At 37.3% G+C, this 23,458-nt stretch overlaps 1 protein-coding gene across 1 annotated transcript in view; it reads right to left on the minus strand.

Moving 5' to 3' along the window:
- Window positions 1-546: 546 nt before the first annotated feature.
- The window catches only part of LRCH2 (leucine rich repeats and calponin homology domain containing 2), a 55,727-nt gene continuing 32,815 nt past the window's right edge, over window positions 547-23,458 (minus strand). Inside the window, exons 11-22 of the mRNA XM_075720400.1 lie at window positions 22,677-22,781; window positions 20,635-20,712; window positions 17,039-17,107; window positions 12,472-12,520; window positions 11,226-11,342; window positions 7,402-7,446; window positions 6,896-6,946; window positions 5,769-5,826; window positions 3,612-3,724; window positions 2,356-2,493; window positions 1,999-2,076; window positions 547-839 (exon numbers count right to left, since the gene is read on the minus strand). Of these exons, the coding sequence (XP_075576515.1) occupies window positions 720-839; window positions 1,999-2,076; window positions 2,356-2,493; window positions 3,612-3,724; window positions 5,769-5,826; window positions 6,896-6,946; window positions 7,402-7,446; window positions 11,226-11,342; window positions 12,472-12,520; window positions 17,039-17,107; window positions 20,635-20,712; window positions 22,677-22,781 (1,021 nt within the window). The 3' untranslated portion in view covers window positions 547-719. The remainder of the gene's footprint in view (window positions 840-1,998; window positions 2,077-2,355; window positions 2,494-3,611; window positions 3,725-5,768; window positions 5,827-6,895; window positions 6,947-7,401; window positions 7,447-11,225; window positions 11,343-12,471; window positions 12,521-17,038; window positions 17,108-20,634; window positions 20,713-22,676; window positions 22,782-23,458) is intronic.

Consider the following 23,458-nt stretch of genomic DNA (forward strand, 5'->3'; position numbering starts at 1 on the left):
AAATGTTTAAGACTATTAAGAGTTATCAATTACACAGGCACTTCACATGTAAACAATCTACAGTACAACTGAAAAAAATGTTTGGCACCAACCTAGAAGACTGGAAAAAACTCAACAGAATGTGTCCTTTTCCCATTGTATACTCTTTTGTATAATCACCATACACTCAGACTAAATACTGGCAATGTTAGAAGTGTGTAAGTTACGATCAGGAGTGCAAAAAATAAAGAACACAAATTGAGCTTTCTGAGCATGGAAGTGGATTACAAGTGATCAGTCGCTCGCATTTTTTCCGTCATACCATCGTTATATTTTTCTTACCTTTAAATCAAATGATTGACTTGAAAGATTAAAGTGAAGGGGGGGGCGTGCTTTGTACTTCTAAAATAATTCAAACAACATTTGCAGTGTAGGAAAAGAAATCCAGCATTTAACTGTAACACTGTGAGATGTTAAATGGCAGCTTTTAACTTGCATTAACTGGAAAGAGAACCTGATGCTACCACAATTTCTTTGTGCATCCAATTACCAAAAAAGAAATTAACTGTCAGCTGACTCCAAGGTTTTCACATACAACTCCAAAGTAAGGCTCTCTACAGCATCTGGACAGATACTAGTTTTTGATGGCTTGGATGTTCCTATGTAGGAAGCTGAACTGCCTCAGAGCAATCCAAATCAACAGATCAAATGGTAAGTTGTCTAGCTTCCTAGAAGTCATGTCACATGGAGGAAAGCTGAGATACTTTCAACGTTGGCAATTCAAGCAGAGCTTGAACTGTGAGGCCAACCTTCACCAGACCCCGTTCCTCCAGAATGTGATGAGGCAAGCAAAGTCTCTCCTGCAAAATAAAGCAGTACATGTATCAAGCTTCATTCATTTTTTCCTCAAGGCAGGTAACAAATGCGTTCTCTCTGAAGTCATGCATACATCGCTATGAGACACTTGAATAGAAAAGGTCTTTGGCCTTAAATTTTGCATGTGGTTCTCTACAGTAACAGAATGGTCAGAAACTAATTGGATTTAAGATCTGTTAAACTATGACAACATCAGAAGATACATAAAAGACTGCTAATTTCAGAAAGCCAAAGACTCTGTTTCTTTTCATAAGCAGAGCAAGAAAAGCAAGCTGATGGGCACTGTTGGCTCAGTGGCCTACTTCCCCCTTCCCTTGTTTTGCAGGCTTACTACCAACTTTGCCCTTGGGAAGACTTGGAAGTGCTGATGACCGGCTGCTCAGTAATGAGCCATTCCCCAAGAAAATCATCTTTCAGTTTCAAAATTCAGCACAAGCTGGACAATTTTCCCAAGTGCTAGCTGCTGTTACATGTAATTCAGGAGGCAAATCTTAGCATCTCTAACTTCTGAATGGCCTGTGGCTCCACATTAGATAGAAGCTGTGGCAGAGCAGTAACCCAGGCTTCTAAATCCATGAACTAATTTTCTTGTTCCACTAAAAAGGGTTGAGGAAGTTTTTGGTGTCTCATAATATGCAGGAAATTATTTGATCTTTAGTTTTTTTCCCCTCTCATACAGGGAAGTAAGAGGATGAACTAGGGCAACAGAAGTATGAATAATGGGCTGCAACTATGGCTGTGGCAAAAAAGATAGCTAATCAGTTAGACTACATATTTCTATAGTTGCAGGATTTTTCCTAGGCAGACACTGAAATTCATGTTAAAGTTGGGTTGCTAAACTCAAGACTTTCAAATATTACATCATCATCCTCTTGCATCAGTTCTTCTGTTTAGATGATATTTTATTTTACAAGGAGGTCAGTATTATTTTTACTATAACGAACTGACTAGAAACCCATGAAGTATCTTCCTCAAGTTCATGCCACAGGCCAGAAATAGGACTTCTTTTTGTATCTTCAAGTTCCCTGGTCAGTGTCATAATCACTACTGCTCCCTGAGTTAAGCTCCCAAAAACCCCAACTTGAGTATTTGCTGACATTTTCTGTAGTTATTATTAATAAGTCAATAAAGCAACTACTATACCTGTGGAACACCCAATTTTTTACAAGCATCAAGAAAGTTCTCGACATTTCTTCGGCACTTTGCCATACTGAGTTTAGGCTGTAAAGACAGGATGTTAGATCTTCATCATACATTCATGAGAGACTGCATTTCTGATGCAAATTCAGCAACAGTTGCTAAAACACAAAACAAATGCTAAGACTCAGTATATGAAAACAGCTGTTAAACTAAACTTCTGAGCCTTGTTTAATGCTTCTTGCAGAAAAAGTGAGGAATGTAGCCAATTAATATGGTAAACATGATTCATGATGTTTTAGTATTGAACTTCAAAGGCTTATTTTCATATAAGATGCAACAAAAGCGAGATAAATGACTTACCACTGCTGGCGATGGTACGTGAATGCTGGCAACAGAACGTGGCCTTATGTGATTGGCTAAATGGCAAAGAACTACTCCATCCATCAATGCTGCTCCAATGTCATCTGGCAAAATTACTTTTAACCTTGATTCAAGATTCTGTTAAGAAGTCCATAAGTTACTTTCAACATCAGCTAACTTTTAATTTTATATCCAGGGTATTTTAAAGCATTCAGTTTAGAAGGAACATTTTAATACTAAAGTGAAGTAAATGGAGTCAATTCAAACTTTACTGAGTACAAATATCCTTTTCTCTTTATCATTAACCTTACGTTCCCTTTTTTTTTTAAAATGATACAACTACATACATTGAGAAAGACATTCGGCCAACAACTACCATGATACATAGCTCTCAAAGCCATAAGATAAACTCACTACACATAAGATGAGCTCACTACTTATAATAGGAAAGCACAGAATTTAAGGACAGAAACGTTAGGCTGAATACCACATTAGCTGTTAGTGTGCAGAATTTGTGTGTTGAAATCATACACAATTTTAGTAGAAGGAGGAAAAAAGAAGAGGGGAACACAACCACTTTGGGCATGGCTATTTCACTCGTGTAGATGACAGTTAAATAGCTGACAAAAGGGTGGCCAAGAAGTGCCCACACTTGTGTTGTAAAACAGAGAAGGGAAGCAGGGAACATTTTTTGTCACCCCAGCAGCAAGCCTTCACTGCTCAGGAAGTGAACCAGACAAGCAGAAAACAGCCTTCATAGAAGTCACACCCCAAGTTAGTACTGCCCTGGAAAGCAGAGCTGCTACGATTTACAGTTACGATAACTGTTACATATTTTGAGAACAGAACTACACAGAAAAAAACTTATTGGAAGTCTGAAATTTAGATCCCATTCAGTGTTGTATGACTTGTACCAACTTTCTAGACTCAAAAAGCATTTGCCTATTCAAAAGACTGTGACCATCTTTCTTCAAATCTCAGGTCAAATAGCAGCAAACACAAGCAGACTTACTGTCTCCCTAGGAAAACCTAATACCTTAGAAACAAAAAAAAAAATTTTCATTTCACTTAATTTTTCAGCTAAAAACCCATTTAGTTCCTGGTTGGTATTTTGGTTAGCCTGTTACATGAAATTCCTACTACAGAGATGCCCTTGTATAATTGCAATGATTTGCAGACCTTTATTATAAAGGCTTAAATTGTGGTACACAGCAAACTAAATGCACTGTACCCACAGAGTAAATAATGGTACATACATTGCGAAGCTGTCTTATTTGTTCCCTTTCTTCCCTTAAATGCTCCATTTTCCTCCTCATTGTAAATCCAGGATCCACTGCACCGTAGTCCTGGCGAGATGCACGGCTGAAAGCTATTAAACATTAGTCAAGTTAGTTTGCAGAATTCCAATTAAAAAAAATGCAATGGCTAAAAACCTACCACCAAGAATAAAAAAGGGGAAAAAGCTGCAGAACTTTTCAGAACAAATATATTTAAGTATCCTCATGTAAAACATGCTATGTAACTTATCTTTCAATTAAAATACACAGATCATCTTACTTAAGTGCAAATGGATAACTAGAAAATATGGAGACAGAATTGACTTCAATATTCAAATATCTGTTTGAGGTAACTCAACTCTATTTGCACTTTTCCAAGCATACCTTGCAATCTAGCTTTGAAAGTATTTTCATTGTGGTGTACTTTTAATCAAGTATGAAGTCTTTATGGAGACTAAAAGAAGGGACAGAACACCCTGATATAACTTACAATGAAAGACTTAAAATATATACACGCACACACACGTGTTAGGTGTGCATATGCAGAGACACAGTGATTGCTTATTAAAAAACTAATTAAAAATGCAAAATGTCTCATCTAAAAGTTCAGAGTTCTTCAGAAAGCAGGTCAAATAATTACATTTACTTTACTATTCTTCATGGTCAGGAAGTCTTCAAATGACAATTCTATTATTTCATAGAACACTGGCAAATAAAAACTCTTCTGTAGCAATACCACTGTATCCTTATGTATTTTACGCCATGCTTTTGACAGAGGGGGGAAAAAAATATCGTACTTACACCTTCAGAACTTCCTATATTGTTTCTAATAGTTTGGATTTTAGCAAGAGATCTAACAATCAAAAGTAACAGAAATTTTATAGATACTCTTAAAATCACTGCTCTGATTTTAGGCATTATGAGAGTATGTAGTTTGTATGCAAAAAAATATAATTGCATGTTACCAACAATATCTATGGAACCATCTAAAACCACAAAGATTTTGGCTTGTAACTAAGAAACAAAATGCTATTCACTTTGCTAGAACTGAGTGAAAGGGATGCTGCTTCACAGACATGAGCAGGCAGTGGCTCCTAGGAAGGCTACTACCACACTGAGAAAAGATGGGCTGAAAAGTCCTAACAAGCCTGCTTCCTCCTACCAAACCTGCACTTTCCTGTAGCCAAGGATGTAGATAACTCAGAAGCCTCTAAATGATCACAGCCAGGCATGTCCTGGTACATGCAACTAACCTATCTATCTCTGGCACCGAAGCTTCATGCAACTGCTTACAAATCTCAAGTGACTTTAGGGCCCTGAAGGTCATTTGCATGACCTCAGCCAGACATATTCTACTACTGAGGGCTCACAGGCTAGTATTCAGGAGATCAAGCTTTGCTTGATAAACACTGAACAAAATTAAACTGAAGAGTTGAGATCATTCTTTCGTAATGAATTTGCACGAAGACTGTTCCCTTAAAAACAGAGAAGACCGATATGAACTGGAAAAAGGATTGCACTGTGGTTTTTCCAAACTATGTTTTACACTGTTGACACATAGACACTTGCAAACAAAAGAATACTGTAACTGAAAAAAAAAAGTATTATTTCTACCTAGATTTCAGAGGACTGAAAGTCTGCTTTAGACAACACAACTTTCTTACGAGGTTATGGCAGAATCTTGGAAGAGTCAGGGTGCAACAAAGCACTAAGCCATAAAACTCCTGGCAAAGCTCTGCTCAAAGCATCCTTTCATAGGACAAATTACAAAAATCTGCTTCTCTTGAAACCCTCCTGCCTCAGCCATCAGGTCTCAAGAACAATTGCATGCCATTTCGCTGTTCTTTCACAGTGATTAAATATACACAAAAATAAATCAGTGGAGAAAAGAATTTAAAAATTAATTAAAAAAAAAATTACTGTGCAACTTGGTGAACTTTCAATTATTCATTTGCCAAAGCAGCTGTCTATGTGTTTCCCAGTACTATGCCTGTGATAAGTACACTGAGTGGATTGCTGTACTGTTCCATCTCTTCATACTCATTCCAATTCATGCATCTGCTATCCTTACCATCTATTCCAGCCTGGGAAATAAACATCTGTTCTATCATGCTATGTTAGAGAACAGCAGCTTACCTGACCTTGGTTTGAGACCAAATGGACCATGAGTGTTACTATCTGTCCTTTCATAATCCTGTTAAAAGAGATAAAATGAATTTTCTTCCATTCATTAAAAAAAACCCTAACTTTTGTTCCCATCAAGATAGTGTTTAAATTATTCTTTCCTAACAAAAGTGAGTCCTGCTTAACCGTAACACACTCTTTTGAAGGGCACAGTATAAGATAAATGGAATGAAAGTAACCTCACTCGATGCAGATAGAATTATCTTACTGAGGAAGAAAAGCAGCACCAAATTAACCAAAATCTACTCTAGACCATTTCAAACTATGCAAACCATTCTGTGAACAGAGTTCTAAGCCAGCTGTAAGCAAATGCAAATACCCTCCCAATGCTTAGCATCAAAATATTTATTAAGAAATGTTTATTTTCCATAATGAAGGTCAGGTTTTTCTCATTTCACCATCTAAAAAGAGATGAACTCAGTAATTTGGTATGTACATGAGATCTCCCAAATACAGTGAAATGAGTTGAAATAAGGAGATGTTCTCATTCTGCTACCTCAGGTTCCTTATTAACATTAGGTTGAAATGTTAATTATCTTTGGTATGCTTTATTCAGAGCTCAGTACTATAGTGCAGCCACTGCAAGACTACATGGACATTCCTTAAAAAGGAAAGCAACCAGTGAATGAAGCTTGCAAGACTGCACCACAAAGGCAACAGCCAGAATTGTAAAGCATGAAACTCTCTAAGAAGTGTCAGTACCTAAAATACTAAACCACAAGTTTTACTTAAAATCCTCTGGATGGCTAGTTCATAGGGGACACCTACAAAATATGGCAAATTTGATTCTTGTTTTATTAGCTCTTTTCATTAGGAGAGATAATAGAGACAAAGCAATGCACCTTTCTACACACCAGTCAAAAAGAAAATCTAGGAGAGGTCAGATAGTTGCAAGGTAAAACAAGTTGTAATATCCGTCTCTAGTTTCTATCTATTTTTGAATTTTTATTATGATGAAATATTTCTAATTTTAGTTTCAAAAGAAACTAACAGCTCTATATCTGCATGGAAAACCTAGTGACAAGTAATGGACACAAAGAAATGTTTGTTGAATGAACAACAAAACCACAAACTTGTACCTCAGATGACACAGGAGACTGTGGGGACACATTAGTATTATCACTGTCTTGCTAAAAAGAAATCAAAGACATGAAATTATAAAAATGAAAATTATGATTTAACAAGAAACATGAAATTATGAAATACACAATACGTGAGACATGCAACATTTGTTAAGCATGCAACAAACTGGCAACGACTAAACTTGAAAACATGAAGTCAAGGAAACACTGTTGACTGTTTACGCTGAATATTACTTTTACATTGCCTCTGCTTGATAGGTGAATTCACTTTCCTATTACCAAAGCAAGTAAATGTCCTACTTTTCCCCAGTACACAATCTTGATGACTTTTTTCAAATAAAGGAGTAAAATACTTGTTTCTGCTATGGCTTTGGAATGCAAAGTTTGTTTGCCTGGACTCTAGACAACGTTCTCTTGTCCTGTGATTGTGGCTTGTAGGTGTCCATAAAAGACAAGTGAATAAAACATTTTCTTAAGTATTTTACACAATTACTATTTCTCACCTCATCATTTTCATTTCCACTTGAACTCTTTCTGGAAGACTTATACTGCAAAACACACACAATTATTACTTTAAAATGGAAGTATGGTTTTCATTTGAACTAAATGGCTTGATATCACTCAGATGTTACTTACTGGTGAAGCTGCTGAGAAAAAAACATGTTACAGAATCAAAGGAGCAAAAAAAACAAAACAGAAAAGGAACATTTTGTTCTAGGCTAGTCAAGATCTTCGTTAAGTTGATGAGAGGATAAGAGCATTTTAAAACTAAACACTTATAATGTGAACTCTGACTGCATGTGACAGTTGATCCAAGTGAAAAGATCTTAACAACTGCTACTCTGAAGTGTTATTTCTTAGAAAAAATTATGCAACTTGTGAACGTGACTTCTACAATATGTTATGTAACTTTAAGATTGCTTACACATTGAAAGATTAACTTGACATTATAAAAAAATTAAATTAACAACAACAACAAAATCACTATTTCCTTTACAACTTCAAAGCCTGATCACATCCTTTTATCTATTTAAAGCCAGCATTTTTTCATCAGTTCTCATTTGTTGCACACTGCCTTCATCACTGTCCCACTTCCTGATTATCCTGAAAGCATAGGAAATTAAGGAGGGATTGAAAGGAAGGAATTTACAAAAGCGGTACTTCAGCAAATAAGTGTGTTTCATTGACTGCAGAGCAAGTGTAAAAAAAAAAAAAAAACAAACAAAACCATGCAGCTAGAATTAAAAAAGATCCATCACTACAAAACTCTGATGAGTGCATTGTGTGTATATGGCTGGCCTATCCATCTTTATGATACAACACATAACACAGGCTAAATTAAGAGACTAACTTTGGAACTGGAAGGATGGCTCTGCCTTCAAAGATCTGACTTTTAGGGGTACATATAGGTTTTAGTTAGAAGAATTTCCTGAAAAGAAAGAAAAACCTGACTTGCAGCTATGTTCTTTAAAAGTAATAAACACACAAACTTACATAGCTCTGTTACAGAAAGTTGTATTTATTAGTTATGCACAGAAGATGCTTGCCTTCAAAGTTGTAACTGAGCACTGTTGGACTGCAAAATTGAACAGCTTTACAGAGTTGAATTTTTAACAGCTTTTGAACTACATGCTGAATGATGCCAACAACAAGGATGACCAGCATCTCTCTTGAAAATCAAAGTCTAGGACAAACGTAGCCTTTGTTAGCTATCCTACTGTTGTTCATTTTCTGTGCAAATTAAACACAACTTTTGAAGAGTGACTGAATAAAGTATCGGTTGTTGGTTTGTGGGATTCTTTTGTTCTCCATTTTTTTTGGTAGTTTTAGTTTGTCTGTGTTTCAAACGGTTTGAGGGGCATTTGTGGACTTGTTTGGTTGGTTTGTTTTGGTAGTGGTTGTTTTGTTTTGTATTTTTGGTTTGGTTTCTTTTTTTTTTTAAAACTGCACAGAGTACAGGTAGTTCTGGGGTCAGATAGAGACCTATTACATATATCCATGACTGGGTGTTTCCTGTATGTTCACAGTACAAGGGAATATACTACTTTGGCAGCTGATAGGGCAAAGCCTAATTTTCTATGCCCTGCAGACCTCCACTGCTGACTTCTGTTTATACAAGCCTTTGGACAGTTCTGTGTTCATGTTTTTCCACCATAATTAACCATACCAAAGATAGCACATAGTAATTCTTTTCTGTTGTGGATATGCTAACAAGAATTTCAGCTTGGATGTAGCTAGAATCCAAAACAACTACAAACTATTCCAGCTAAAGAAAAAAAAAAAAGGATTTTGGTTTATAAAATTGTGGTCTTTTTACATATTTAATGCAACAAAGATTTCAGGTTCCAGCAAGACTTCAGTGCAATGCCACAAGAAAAGGAGTTCTGATTCTCATGGGCATTTTCCTACCTTTCTGTTGCACAGTATAATTGCACAGTATATAATATGCATAAAAACGATGCTCTATAAATATTTCTGTATGCTGACCCAAGTAAATTTTCCCTGTTCTAATGACACCCGTTGCACTAATTCAGCATATATTCTTAAGATACTAATGTATCTTAATGTACCTACTTTATTTTCCCCAAGCTTGCCATGGAAGACAGACTTCGTTTCACTTGCTTATGGCCTTGGTTTTGCAAATGAAACTACCAGTGATACGGTATTTTTTGTTACTGATACGGCCTGCTTAATTCACTTTTGAGACATGTCAATAGCTGTATGTAACGTGATTTCAGGTATCCACTTCCATCACAGAACTCAAAACTGAAGTCTGTATCAGCATTTACAGACATCCTTGAAAGTTAGGAGAAATCACTAATGCAGGTCTTCTGTATAGATAGCACAGATGTTTAATGAGTCAAATGACTGAATTCTGCTTTACTTAGAAGTTTCTCCCCCTTCTCCTCAAAGGCTGCAGGGCAAAATTCATTTAGGGATGAAAACCCTGTGTCGTGGTTTAGCCCCAGCCAGCAACTAAGCACCACACAGCCGCTCGCTCACTCTTCCTACCCCAAGGGATGGGGGAGAGAATTGGAAGAGTAAGAGCGAGAAACACTCCTGGGTTAAGAACAGTTTAATAATTGAAATAAAGTAAAATTATAATAATAATATAATAATAATAGTAATAATAATATACAAAGCAAGTGATGCACAATGCAATTGCTCACCACCCGCCGACCGATACCCAGACAGTTCCCGAGCAGCGATCGCTGCTCCCCGGCCAACCCCACCCAGTTTCTATACTGAGCATGATGTCATATGGTATGGAATAGCCCTTTGGTCAGTTTGGATCACCTATTCTGGCTGTGCCCCCTCCCAGTTTCTTGTGCCCCTGGCAGAGCATGGGAAGCTGAAAAGACCTTGACTAGCATAAGCAGTACTCAGCAACAACTAAAAACACCAGCGTGTTACCAACATTCTTCTCCTATTAAATCCAAAACAGAGCACTGTGCCTGCTACTAGGAAGAAAATTAACTCTATCCCAGCCGAAACCAGGACACCCTGGAAAGAGGTCAGTAGAACTCAAGTTAGGATACAACTCCATATACTCTTCAGGAAAAAAAATTAATAGCTTCTATGATCACAAGAATGTATATGAGCTGTATGGCATGCTCTCTTTTTCCTAGGATTTAGTTTCACTGAAGTTCCCTAGCACTTCATAAAGATGTTTCATTGCAAAAGACCCAAGAAACTAATTTCATAAATGACAAATTTAATTTTAACTCAACCTAGGACTGGTCAGAATTCTCCTATTTCTCTACCATACCCCAAAACAAATTTTACCTAATGCTGCTGTAACTTCCTATCTGTTTTGCAATGAGCAGACGCTGACATCTGGTGACCAATGGTACACACTACAGCAGAGAAAATTTAATCTCTAAAATGCAAACTAATGCAGTGAGAACCAAAATGCATAAATCATTTTTATAACCAAGCTGCACAAAAAGGTAATGAGTATTTTCCTTGTACTACCAAAAAAACCCCAAACCCAAACAAAAAAACCCCAACCAACTCAAAATGGATGGGGAAGGACCAATGACTGAAGATTAGTTTCTGGCTTTACCAGAGGACAACTGTTTATCTTTTAAATAAAATAATTTACAAAGTATTTGGTTGATTTTTTCCTCCTGATTTTCCTGCACTCTCACATTACCCTTACACATAGATATATTATTTAACTCAAAAGACCCAAATAAAAAAATTGCAGGTACATGCAATATTAAAAACATGACAACCTTTGAGGTCTTCTTACCTTTACTTAGTTACATAGTTTCTTCTACTCTCACTAAAAAAAGTGTCACCCACCCACACTCCCTGCCATTACCTTGAAATACTCTTTTCTAATTTGTTTACTTCTCCTTCTTTCTTCATTCTGCCAAATCACTGGCTGTGTTTCTGGCCAATGCTGCTCATCCATTGAATCCTTCTGGTTTTCCAGTGGCTGTAAGGTTCAAAAATATTTTTACATAAAAGGTAAATATACCTCATATGCATTAACACAAATGATTATGAACTATGATTATGAATTGTTTGCCTCTCTCATAACACTTTCATGTCACAAAACTAGGTTATCAGTCCTAATGGGGACTCTAGTAGAAATCACTTATTTCCTTTCAAATCCTAAAACATATTTCATAGAATAAAAAGAATCAACGACATAATTCTTAAGAAAATAAAACTGTTTTCTGCGTTGCGCCTTATTTTTGCAAGTGGCTTAGGAAGCCACCTAAGGCTGCCATAACTAACTTCAAAAAACCAGTTAGCTATGTGGTTAGCCACTAGCATATCTAATTTCTCAACCTGAATACTCATTGCACAGGAAAAGGATGACTACAAGGCAATTGAAGTATTTGGCTGTTCCTATCTTAAAGATTATACACATCAACTAGCTGTAAAATAAATCTCTAAAGTACTGTATTACGCAACGTATTCTGAAAAGACAGTTAAAGTAGATCTATTCTTAAAATAACTGAATATGTATGAATATGTCTATTTCATGAAAACTGAAAGCAGACAATCTGAAGGGACCATTTCATAATAAGGCTAAAACTACATTTACAGCTATTTCATATTAGAATACCAGGCCATTTAAGGCAATTGCAAATACCCAATGGATTAAAATCTAAAATGATAAAAAAGTACTCTCCACAATTTTACTCCAATTTTATCATAACATGCAAGCTTCTCAGTGAGGTATGGTGAATGGAAGGCCTACATAATTCAAATAACTTACAAATTAAAAAAAACCCCAAACAACATTACAGTGAGGCAATAAAATTTATAAGTAAAGAAATACTAAAACCAAGTAAAACTTATGTCTCATTAGTTTCAAGATCTTAAAGCCAGTATCACATGCTCTTAAAAGAAAAGGCCTCCATTACATACAAGTCAAATTATGTTGAAGTGTAAGATCTTCACAGGTTTTATATTTTCCACCACAATTACATATTTACAATAACTACGTGTGTAAGCAACCATATGAATATATAAAAGTTTTCTGCCAGAAATACAAAACCAACAAAAGAAATCACTCAAATATGAAGCCACCACATTTACATTTGAATATTTACCTGCCAGCTGTATGGGGACACTGGGGAATTCACTTCATCTGTTGGGACACTGAAAATTAAGATGAGAGGCATTATGAAATTTACTATTTTGTGTACTTTAAAACCAAGTTACTTCAAAATATCAAAAAAGTGAACACTTAAAAAGCAGCTTCTCTGCAGCACTACAGTATTTTTTAGCTACCTATATAAGGATGTCACAATGTGGTTAAAAAGTATGACCATTTGACTAAAATCTCTCCTTTACCATATGCTGACAATAGGTCTTCCACACTACAGTACTTGACTCAGATAAAGCTTTTTTCTTAAGCATGTTGATCTTTGGAGGTTACTAATGCACCTTCATTGTTTTGCTTCTCAGAGCAACCAATGAAACATTTTGTTCAAAGCTGACAAAATGTCTATTATTAAACTTTTGGAAGGCTCACATGCTTCATTTCACTGTTAGCTCTATACAGTAAAGTATAAGCATATGCTAATAGGGAAGGGAAAAAAATTTTAAGACAGGACAGTGAAACTGCAATATCTCGAAAAATACACTCTTGAACATGGACTGCCTGAGATTATTGAAAGTTCTCAGGAAAATAAAAATGTTTAGATTTGGTGTCACTTCAAATTTTTATTTCTAAATCTTTCTGTGAAATTCACTTCTATCATCTTACCAGCAACCATTTCATTCACATTCTGACAGCTGGCTGTGCACAGACAGAAGCTGTGCAGTTTACCCAAAGGCTAATAGCTGGGGATTGAATGCAAGAAGGAGACAACACCATGAGCAATTATAATAAATCCTAAAGGTAAAGCAACTAGGCACTTAGCTTCTGCTACTTTGTATTCCTTTTCCTTCCTGTTTGCCTCAAACCAATAATGCTGCTTTTTAAAGCTGTTAGGCATAGGAAATTTGTCTGAATCACGTCCAGTAGCTTGATAGGCAATCCAACTGAGAATTGCAGAAACTGCTGCAATAAATAATTGAGTTTTGCTGTTAACACATATGTATCTGTTAACTATGAGATGTTCTATAAGTGTAAATTCTTTAGGGATATGACAGTCTGTCTACTATCTCTGTATGTTCCTTACGCAGTGTGTGATTTGGTTCCCATATATCAGTGCAATAAAACAAATAGAATCATAGAATGCTTTGGGTTGGAAGGGACCTTTAGAAGTCATCTAGCCCAACCCCCCCTGCAGTGAGCAGGGACATCTTTAACTAGATCAGGATGCTCAGAGCCCCATCCAACCTGGCCTTGAATGTTGCCAGGGATGGGGCTCCACTACCTCTCTGGGCAACCTGTTCCAGTGCTTGACAACCCTCATTGTAAAAAATTTCTTCCTTATATCCAGTCTAAATGTACTCTTCTTTAGTTTAAAACCATTATTTCTTGTCCTGTCACAACAGGCCTTGCTAAAAAGATTGTCCTCATGCTTCCTATAGGCCCCCTTTAAGTACTGAAAGGCCACAATAAGGTCTCCCTGCAGCCTTCTCTTCTCCAGGCTGAACAACCCCAACTCTCTCAGGCTGCCCTCGTAGGAGAGCGGCTCCCGGATCATTTTTGTGGCCCTCCTCTGGACGTGCTCCAACAGGTCCATGTCCTTCTTGTGCTGAGGGCTCCAGAGCTGCATGCAGTACTCCAGGTGGGACCTCACCAGAGCAGAGTAGAGGGGCAGAATCACTTCCCTCAACCTGCTGACAATGCTCTTTTGATGCAACCCAGGATACAGTTGGCTTTCTGGGCTGCAAGTGTGCATTGCTGGCTCATGTCCAGCTTTTCATCCACCAGTACCCCCAAGCCCTTCTCTCTCACTGGGCTGCTCTCAATCTCTTCATCCCCCAACCTGTACTGATACCGGGGGTTGCCTTGTCCCAGGTGCAGGACCTTGCACTTGGCCTTGTTGAACCTCATGAGGTTCACACAGGCCCACCTCTCCCGCTTGTCCAGGTCCCTTTGGATGACATCTCATCCTTCTGGCATGTCGAACACACCACTCAGCTTGGTGCCATCTGCAAACTTAATGAGGGTGCACTCAATCCCACTGTCTGTCATTGATGAAGATGTTAAACAGCACTGGTCCCAGTACGGACCCCTGAGGGACCCCACATGTCACCAGTCTCCATGTGGACATCAAGCCATTGACCACAACCCTCTGGATGCGACCACCCAGCCAATTCCTTATCCATCGAACAGTCCAGCCATCAAATCCATATCTCCCCAATTTGAGAGAAGGATGTTGTGGGGGACCGTGTCGAACGCTTTACAGAAGTCCAAGTAGATGACATCCATTGCTTTTCCCTTGTCCACTGATGCAGTCACTCCTTCATAGAAAGCCACTAGGTTGGTCAGGCACGACTTGCCCTTGGTGAAGCCGTGCTGGCTGTCTCGAATCACCTCCCTGTGATTCCCCATGGGCTTGAGCATAGCTTCTAGGAGGATCTGTTCCATGATCTTCCCAGGCACAGAGGTGAGGCTGACAGGTCGGTAGTTCCCAGGGTCCTCCTTTCTTCCCTTTTTAAAAATGGGTGCAACATTCCCCTTCTTTCAGTCACTAGGGACTTCACCTGACTGCCATGACTTTTCAAATATCATGGAAAGTGGCTTGACAACTACAGCAGCCAATTTCCTCAGGATTCTGGGGTGCATCTCATTAGGTCTCATAGACTTGTGTACATTGAGGTTCTTCAGGTGGTCTCGAACCTGATCTTCCCTTACAGTGAGAGGGGCTTTACACCCCCCTGGTCCCCATCTTGTGGTCCATCGACTCAGGAGGGGTGAGGAGAGAGGTTGCTGGTGAAGACTGAGGCAAAGAAGTTGTTGAGTACTTCCACTTTCTCCTTGTCTGTTGATACAAGGTCGCCATTCTTGTTCATCAGGGGGGTACGCTTTCTTTAACCTTCCTTTTCTGGTTAACATACCTGTAGAAACCCTTCTTGTTATTCTTTACATCCCTTGCCAAATTCAGCTCCAGCTGTGCCTTGGCCTTCCTGACCCCCTCCCTACACAACCGGGCAGCTTCCCTGTACTCTTCCCAGGACGCCTGTCCCTGCTTCCACTGCCTGTGCAGTTCCCTCTTACTCTTTAGTTTGACCAGCATGTCTTGACTCAGCCATGCTGGTGTCTTCTGACTTCAGTCTTCTGACTAACATCTACCTTATCTTGTGTGCACACCTCACACAAAGGGGTGCAGGGGTGATTGTTTTTTTTTGTTTGTTTGTTTGTTTGTTTTTTTTTGTTTGGTTGGGGTTTTTTTTGGTTTTGTTTTCTTTTTAAGTCTTAGAACATTTTCTGTTTCATTACCAAAACAGGGAAAGGTAAATTTAACCTTTCCTGGAACACCCTATACTATGAAGGCATAACTACAATAGGTGACAGCATCCCAAAGAACAGAAACTGTATGTTAAGTAACCAAGGACTGGAAAGCTCCAAATGCAATTGAATAATAGTTGCAGCAGGGTTCATATAACCACAGGACATGTGCGCAACTAGCTCTTTAAAACCACAAATACCAATGAGAAGATAGCCAAAACAGTATGTATCACATTGAAATATCTACACTGTGCCCCTTTTCTGTTTGATTAAATGCTTTCCTGATGTGTACCTGAACTGTAGAGTGTTGTTACCACCCCCAGAACTCTCTAGCCACACCAACCGCAGTTACGGCTTTTGTCTCCAAGATTCACAGCCAGACTAGGGTCTGGACACAAGCAGATACAGATTCTTTTGAAGGTATAGATTTTACAAGATTATGGGGCTGGCAAAAATCACAAAAGCCACTGTTCAAATGGAGTTCTCATTAGGAGGCTGCCAGTAAGCTCTCCCTCTTTAGCTTAAAAATCAAAATAGATTATTTCTTGACCAAACTGGTTAAAAGAATTCATCTAGGATTCCTTGAGGGAAGAGGGCGGACTGAAAGCTTGCTAAGTTCTCTCCCCCCCATGTAATCAAATGGGAAGCTGTGATTTCCCAATTTCCTAAACACAAGCCTCTAGGTATTTCTGTTTGTTGTTGGTTTGTGGTGGGTTTTTTTAACTCAGAAAGAGTGTAAGAGTACAGCTCCTGCAGACAATGGATTGCTCATTGACAGATCCTCCACAAACAGTAAAGGTTTTGCAGGCTGAACTCCTAGCAGCACTTTTTCAACAGCTCTTAAGAGCACAAAAAGACTGCCAGGGAGGAAAATTTAGAAGCCTAAGCACACCCACAGTGCCATTTTCTGCAACACAGGATCTAACACATCTGCACAGGACTGTTACCTATGGAAGACATGACCTTCTGGACTGGAACTGGATGTCTAAAACATCACTGAATGCCTATCTTTAGGCACCTGAATTGCTGCCATAATCAGACCCACAAACTAGTTTCTGGATGACATCAACTTTCCTAAAGGCTCAAAAGAACAGGTTGTTTTGTTTTGTTTTTTTTAAAATAAAGAAGTTCAAGAATAGATTATTTGTGTAGCTACTATTTCATCTTGAACTAAAAACACTGACAGAAGATAGCAGTAGTGACACAATAAATATAAAAATTAAATTAATAAAATATTGAAAGCTGTGATACATTTAATATATCAATACCATTTTTCAGATTCCACTGGCTGCTTTGGCCTGGTCCTTGTGCTTACTGAAACTGAATGATTAAGAAGTCTAGAAAGAAGAAAAAAAAAAATATTCAACAGCTTTGTAGCTAAACCTTTTTCTTAGAACATGTTAATTTCACTGTGTAACATTTCCTGTAAATAAAAAGTTTTGAACATTAAGATGACACTTTCCATAAAATTAGCATAGATATGTGTGTACACATATGAAATCCAAGCCCAATCCTGCTTCCATTTAAATCAACAATACTGTTTCCAGCTCTTGAAATATTTCAAGTTCTGAATTTTAAGGAAATAAAACTTGATGATAATTCGAACCAAAATGAAGTATCCTCTTAATTTTTCTCCTTAAATACATACCATTTCAACTGATCTCACACCTGTGTAAAGTTATGCTGCCCTCAACACAAAAGACCCCACTGTTCACTAAAATTAAAGAGAGAAGATAGTCAACCTGAAGCAGACAAGAAATGATACACAGATTGAGCACAAGAAGTTAGTCAGTAGGAGCAGGTAAGAAGGTAGCTGAGTAAGAAGCACTGCAAGTGCAAAGGAAAGGTAGGGAAAAAGGAGAGGTGGAAAATGGAGAAACACAGGCTAAGAACTAAATGAGAAATCTAATGTAGAAATGAACCAATGGAAATTCCATTTTTCTAAATGGTAAACAGTCAAAAAAGCCTAGACTTACATAGAGCTTCAGAAATGTTTTTTCATCTGGAACAAATACATACCAGACATGTACACACATACAAGAAGAAGATATGAGCTATTATGAATGTTTAAAGTGTTAAAAATAAAACAATCAGTAACACTTAAAATTAAATGTTTTCAAGTAAGTGACATATTGAACAGTAACTAGAATGAATAATTCTGAATTCTTGGATGTAGTAATAATACACTTCAACACTAACTTCATGTGCAGAACTGCAATTAAAGTCTATTTGTGCTGAATTATATAGAGAACTAGAATGTATTATGAATCAGAAAGAATTAGGAGAACACCAACTATTCAATGGAAGAAAGTAAAACAGTAGGCACCTTTTTATATTTCATTATCATTACATAGGGCAGTACAACCATTAACTTTAAATGACTGATGATTTTCAATCAGACTTTTCTGATTTACTGTGATAACTTTGACCTCAGTAATCTCATTTGTTGTTTAAATCTCTCACTGTGTAAACCTTAATTTAATGGGATTATGAGAAGTTAAGCCCGTAAACCAACACAGGCTGCAGCATTCACAGTCTGCAACATCTGCTCCCTATATTTTGTCTTCTGAAACTTAATTGTGAGGGTACATTCCAGAATTAAATTATACTATAGCCTGAAAAAAGCGTTACAAAAAAAATTAATACTCAGAGCATAGGTTATCATACTATAATATAAACATGCTATTTTAAAGTAATTAATTTTTAGAGAGAATTCCCATTTAAAGTAGCCTTATGTCTTCAAACTGAAAGCAACAAGAAATTCAGAGAGACTCTGTACCAAGGTGTGACCATTACAATACAACGAGCTTTAAACTTGCACCAAACCCAACACTATCAGTGTTACATACAATCACTGAATTTCCACAGGACATTTCTTTCTTATACTCATACGATATGTAAGGAAAACTATTCAAGCCAATTCAAACATATATACACACACACTTCTCAGCTACACTGTTTCTTTAAAACATGTATATAATTACTGTTTGAGTTTATTAAAAACTAAGTCTATTATAAACAAAGTGTATTTTTATACTTTGTAAACCAAAACCAAACACAATCATTTTTGAAACTTCCCATTTAAAAACTGAAGAATATTGATGGGGAAGTAATAATAAGTTCAGTATCTGTCAGGTTAGCAGTTACTAGTCTAGTCAGAGGAATCTGAATTTCCTGTAGAATAAGGAGCTTGAAAATTTTTAGCTAAAGAAAATGGTGAAGAAAATTAATCTAAATTTACTAAATTGCAGACTAAGGAATTCATGTCAAAACAATTTGTTCAGCTGGGGGGAGCGGGAATCACCGTAGTCATGTTAAGAATTGTCTTCCAGGAAATACACCGCAAAACTGAGTATGCAAAATGAAAGTACAAGTAGGTCATATTCAGAAGTCATGCTCTTTTAAGTGTGGTGTTAATAGTGCTAAGATTCCAGCAACTGTTTCCATTCAATTCATTAAATCCAACCCTTTTTTTTTTTCTTATTAGACAGTTCAATTATCAGGCCAATTACTTACTGATGGTCATACTAAATCACTAAATAAGAACTTGCATAAGACACGTGTTAGTACTGCAATTAATTTCATACTTATGGTTCCTACTAACCACACAAATTCTGTTGCTACAGAGGTAGCGTACAAACTATACTTTGAAAGGGTTCTAAAACTCATACAAATTTGAAATGTAAATTACCCAACAGCACATACACAATGACACATATTTATATATATTAAACTAAAAAAAAAAAGAATTGTGACTCATTTTTCTAGTTTTATATCATGTAAGCATAACATCTACTCCAAACTGCTGACTAGATGGGAGATGAAGGCAATGTCAAAACCAATTATGATATTGCACAATATTTTCTAAAGTTTGAGAATTTAAAAAGTGGAATCTCTTCTCATTCACTTATACTTTCATATTTTGAGCAAACATAGCATCGTGATTAAGGGACACAAATGAAGGGAATACTGGTAATGCTACTTTAAGGTTAGCTATCTCCAAGTTTAAACAAGCAAGCACTACCTAGGATCTATAAAGTGTATAAAGACACTAGAAATCTTTTTATGGCGAGACAAAAAAATGATGGATTTTGAAGTCATTCAGGAGCAGTCCACTGTCTTCACATATGGCTCTGCTTTGTGATTGTAAGCCGTGCTCTTCAGGATTTAGACAGTTTTAGGAAGTCACTGCTGTCACGTAAGAACCCATACTTAACTTTGATGCAAACTGAGGCAGGCTCATTTGGTAGTAATAAAGAAGATTAAATAATCTAAGCTATCCTACTTTCTTTTGAAATAGACCAGGAGTATCCAGAGTAAGTTACAGAGTTTCACTTGATAAGGTAACAAAGTCTGAAATCACTTGATTCATCACCTACATGTCTGAGCACAGTCTACACAGCCCATTCCAGATTTCTTGTTACCTGTGAGGTTTGTGTATCTGCAAATGCTTCCCTCATGGCTGTCAAATGCAAAACAAATTGTCGCTGGTCATGCTAATTTGAAAATGATCACTTTAAAACCAAGATAACTTTCAAAAAACCCACGGTTTGCCTGAAGTTCTATACTTGAGGTAATACATATTAACAAAAATCTGAAGAGACATGCCAAAGGTACAGGAAATTATGCTCCTAGGTTTGGACTCATTTAAATGTTCTTTGGAGAATTGCCTAATTAAATATTTTCCTTAAATAGTATTTCATCTTAAAGAACAATAAATGCATTGCAATCTATTTTTAGTAACAAAGTATCTTAGGCTATCTTAGCCAATCCCTTTATTGTTTTTGTTCAAGAAATGGCCAGAGCTGTTTCTTTTGTCCACATTTTAACTTTGGAAATCTGAAGCTCTACAAACCCTTTATACCTTGATGCACGTCCTGCTGCCCTTGTCCTCTGGAAGAGTTTTTCACTGAATGAAGTTCTATAGCTTAATGGCCTTCGTCTGTATTCATATTTCATGTACACCAAAGCCAAAGACGGAAGAAGGAAGCAGGATAGGTTGATGGGAGAGGACAGGGAAGTCATTAGCATAGCAAGCAAAAAGAAAAGAGACTGCATAATATTTAAAAGAAAAAAAACACACTGAACAAACAAATATGATTAAGAAATTATTTCGTGATGCTCACTTTTCTGAGGATTCTGTTTACTCAGATTGAACATACCTTCCACAAATAAACACAGAAATATCTTCACTAAACTTCTAAATATTATTCTTATTGCTGTTTATGACAAGAAGTTATGAATTCACAAAACTATGGATTCAAAAATCGGGGCTAAATTTTATATCAGAGGCGATTTTGCCTTCATGTACTTAAAGATACATAAGCAAGATTTAAAATATAAATGCTAAACTGAGAAGTAAAACTTAACAACTAATAAGATTGCATATGTCTGAATAATTCAAGAGCAAAGCAGAACCATTAGCAACATCGCAGCATTAAGATACAACAACATATGACGAGTAAAACTTAAGTGCAGTACTTCAGAAGAGGAGTGGCTTGGTATTTCAAATGATTAGATAACCAGGAAATATTAAAACTAATCAAACAAGACCCACATGCAATATAACTAATCATCATATAAAAACCTAAAAAGAACAACACGCTTACTCTCTCTTTATTAATAAATTAATATGAGAAAATTTAGCATTCTTAGTCTTTTTTGCAATACTTTTGGTAATAAGAATCTATTAGCATTAAGATTTCATTCTTATTTTTCCCTTCCCAATGTGAACAAACAATTCTTAAATACACTGCATGGAGTTATAAATATAACGTATTTTATCTTTCTACACACTACTGCTGTTACACTTAACTAGTAAAAAACACTGGTGAATTTTTAAAGCTCTGCAACTCATAGTATCAGGTTATCAATTTCTCTAAGGGCTTCACGTGTATTTCAGTGATCTTAAAAGAAAAACAGCAGTGCAGAATCTCATCATTACACAGAAATTCAAGAGAAAGAAAAGTAGTATTTAAGCTGCTGTGAAGTTAAATCCATTACTGTGGGATAACGAACGACCATAATGAACTATTTTAGTTAATGAGCTACTATTAACTACAACTTTCACCTTTCAGGAAAGAGCTTACGCTTGCCAAAGTACCTCACTTACTTGCCTGCTTGGTAAAGGAACCAGAGAACACGGTTCCTACCCTAGCCTGTTCGCATCCTATGCAGCTCCAGGTATTGCTTCCTGCTCTACTTTTTACACAGCTGTTAACTATTACATTCCTTTAACCTACTGCTTGTTCTACAGCTCCTTTTCAAGAATCATTCTGTTGTGATGCCCAGCATGAAGTGGAGAAAGTCAGGCAGTTCAGGATGAACTTACGCTGTTCAAATTATTTAGTTTTATAAATATAATACATATATGCCGTGTCATTTCACAGAATAATGTTTGAACAAATTTCCCCTTCAGTCCACAGGAAATTTATATCTCGTATCAGACTGAATGGAGGAAGTGCTGCCTAAATTACCTCATATTTGAATAAAAATAAGCAGTCACAAACAAACCGTATGCAGGTTCCGTAACTCATACAAACTAAGACAAAGTCATTTTAACATGTTACCAATAACCTACTTATCTGAGAGTTAACAATGCCTACTTAAGTATACTGTTTTGAAAAAAAAAAGTACTAATAAGTTAACATACATCAAACCAGGAAATCAAGAGACTTTCACATTCATCTCCTCCTCTCCATAGGAGGCATATCACTGCTTCTCTAGACAGCAATTTTATGAAAAGAAACACGGGACAGGTATCTTGAAAGAGTCTGTCACTTCAACTATTTAACAGCTAGACAAAGCTGTTCTCAAAATGCTAAGATATCAAGACCTTTTGGGTATAAGGCAGGTTAAAGAATAAATTAATTGTAACACAAGTTATCTTAATTAATATTGTAATACCTGTGTTTTTGTTCTTGCTGCAGTAACTGAGCTGCTATTTTTCTCAAGTCAGTCACTTCTTTGAGTTCATCATCATCTTCAGCCAGCAGTTGTTCTTTCTGAATTCTGAAAAATTAAACATTAGTGACTTACCTGACTTCACTAAAGCAAGACACAGAAATGGCTACATTACTGGACAACAACTAAGCAGCACTTCCTGTAAGTTTATTTTCTGTCCAAGAAAGAGCACTGTGTGTTCAATATAAACAGGCCCGCTAGTAAGGAGCCCAGGGGCGGCATGGCAACATTGGGGGCAAAATCGACAGCCCAGCTTAAGTGCATGTACAGCAATGCACGTAGCATGGGCAACAAACAGGAGGAGCTGGAGGCCCTTGTGCAGCAGGATGGCTATGACATAGTCGCCATCATGGAAACGTGGTGGGACGACTCTCATGACTGGAGTGCTGCACTGGAGGGCTATAAGCTCTTCAGAAGGGATAGGCAGGGTAGGAAAGGCGGTGGGGTGGCTCTGTATGTTAGGGAGTGTTTCGACTGCATAGAGCTTGACAGTGGTGATGACAAGGTGGAATGCTTATGGGTAAGGATGAGGGGGAAGGCTGGAAAGGCGGATGTCCTGTTGGGAGTCTGCTATAGACCACCCAACCAGGAGGTAGAGGTAGATGAGGCATTCTATAAGCGGCTGGCAGAAGTGTCGCAATCGCTAGCCCTTGTTCTCATGGGGGACTTCAACTTGCCAGACATCTGCTGGAAATACCACACAGCAGAGAGGCAGCAGTCTTGGA

This window comes from Pelecanus crispus, chromosome 13 (assembly GCF_030463565.1).
Source record: "Pelecanus crispus isolate bPelCri1 chromosome 13, bPelCri1.pri, whole genome shotgun sequence".
In the NCBI taxonomy this organism is placed as follows: Eukaryota; Metazoa; Chordata; class Aves; order Pelecaniformes; family Pelecanidae; genus Pelecanus; species Pelecanus crispus.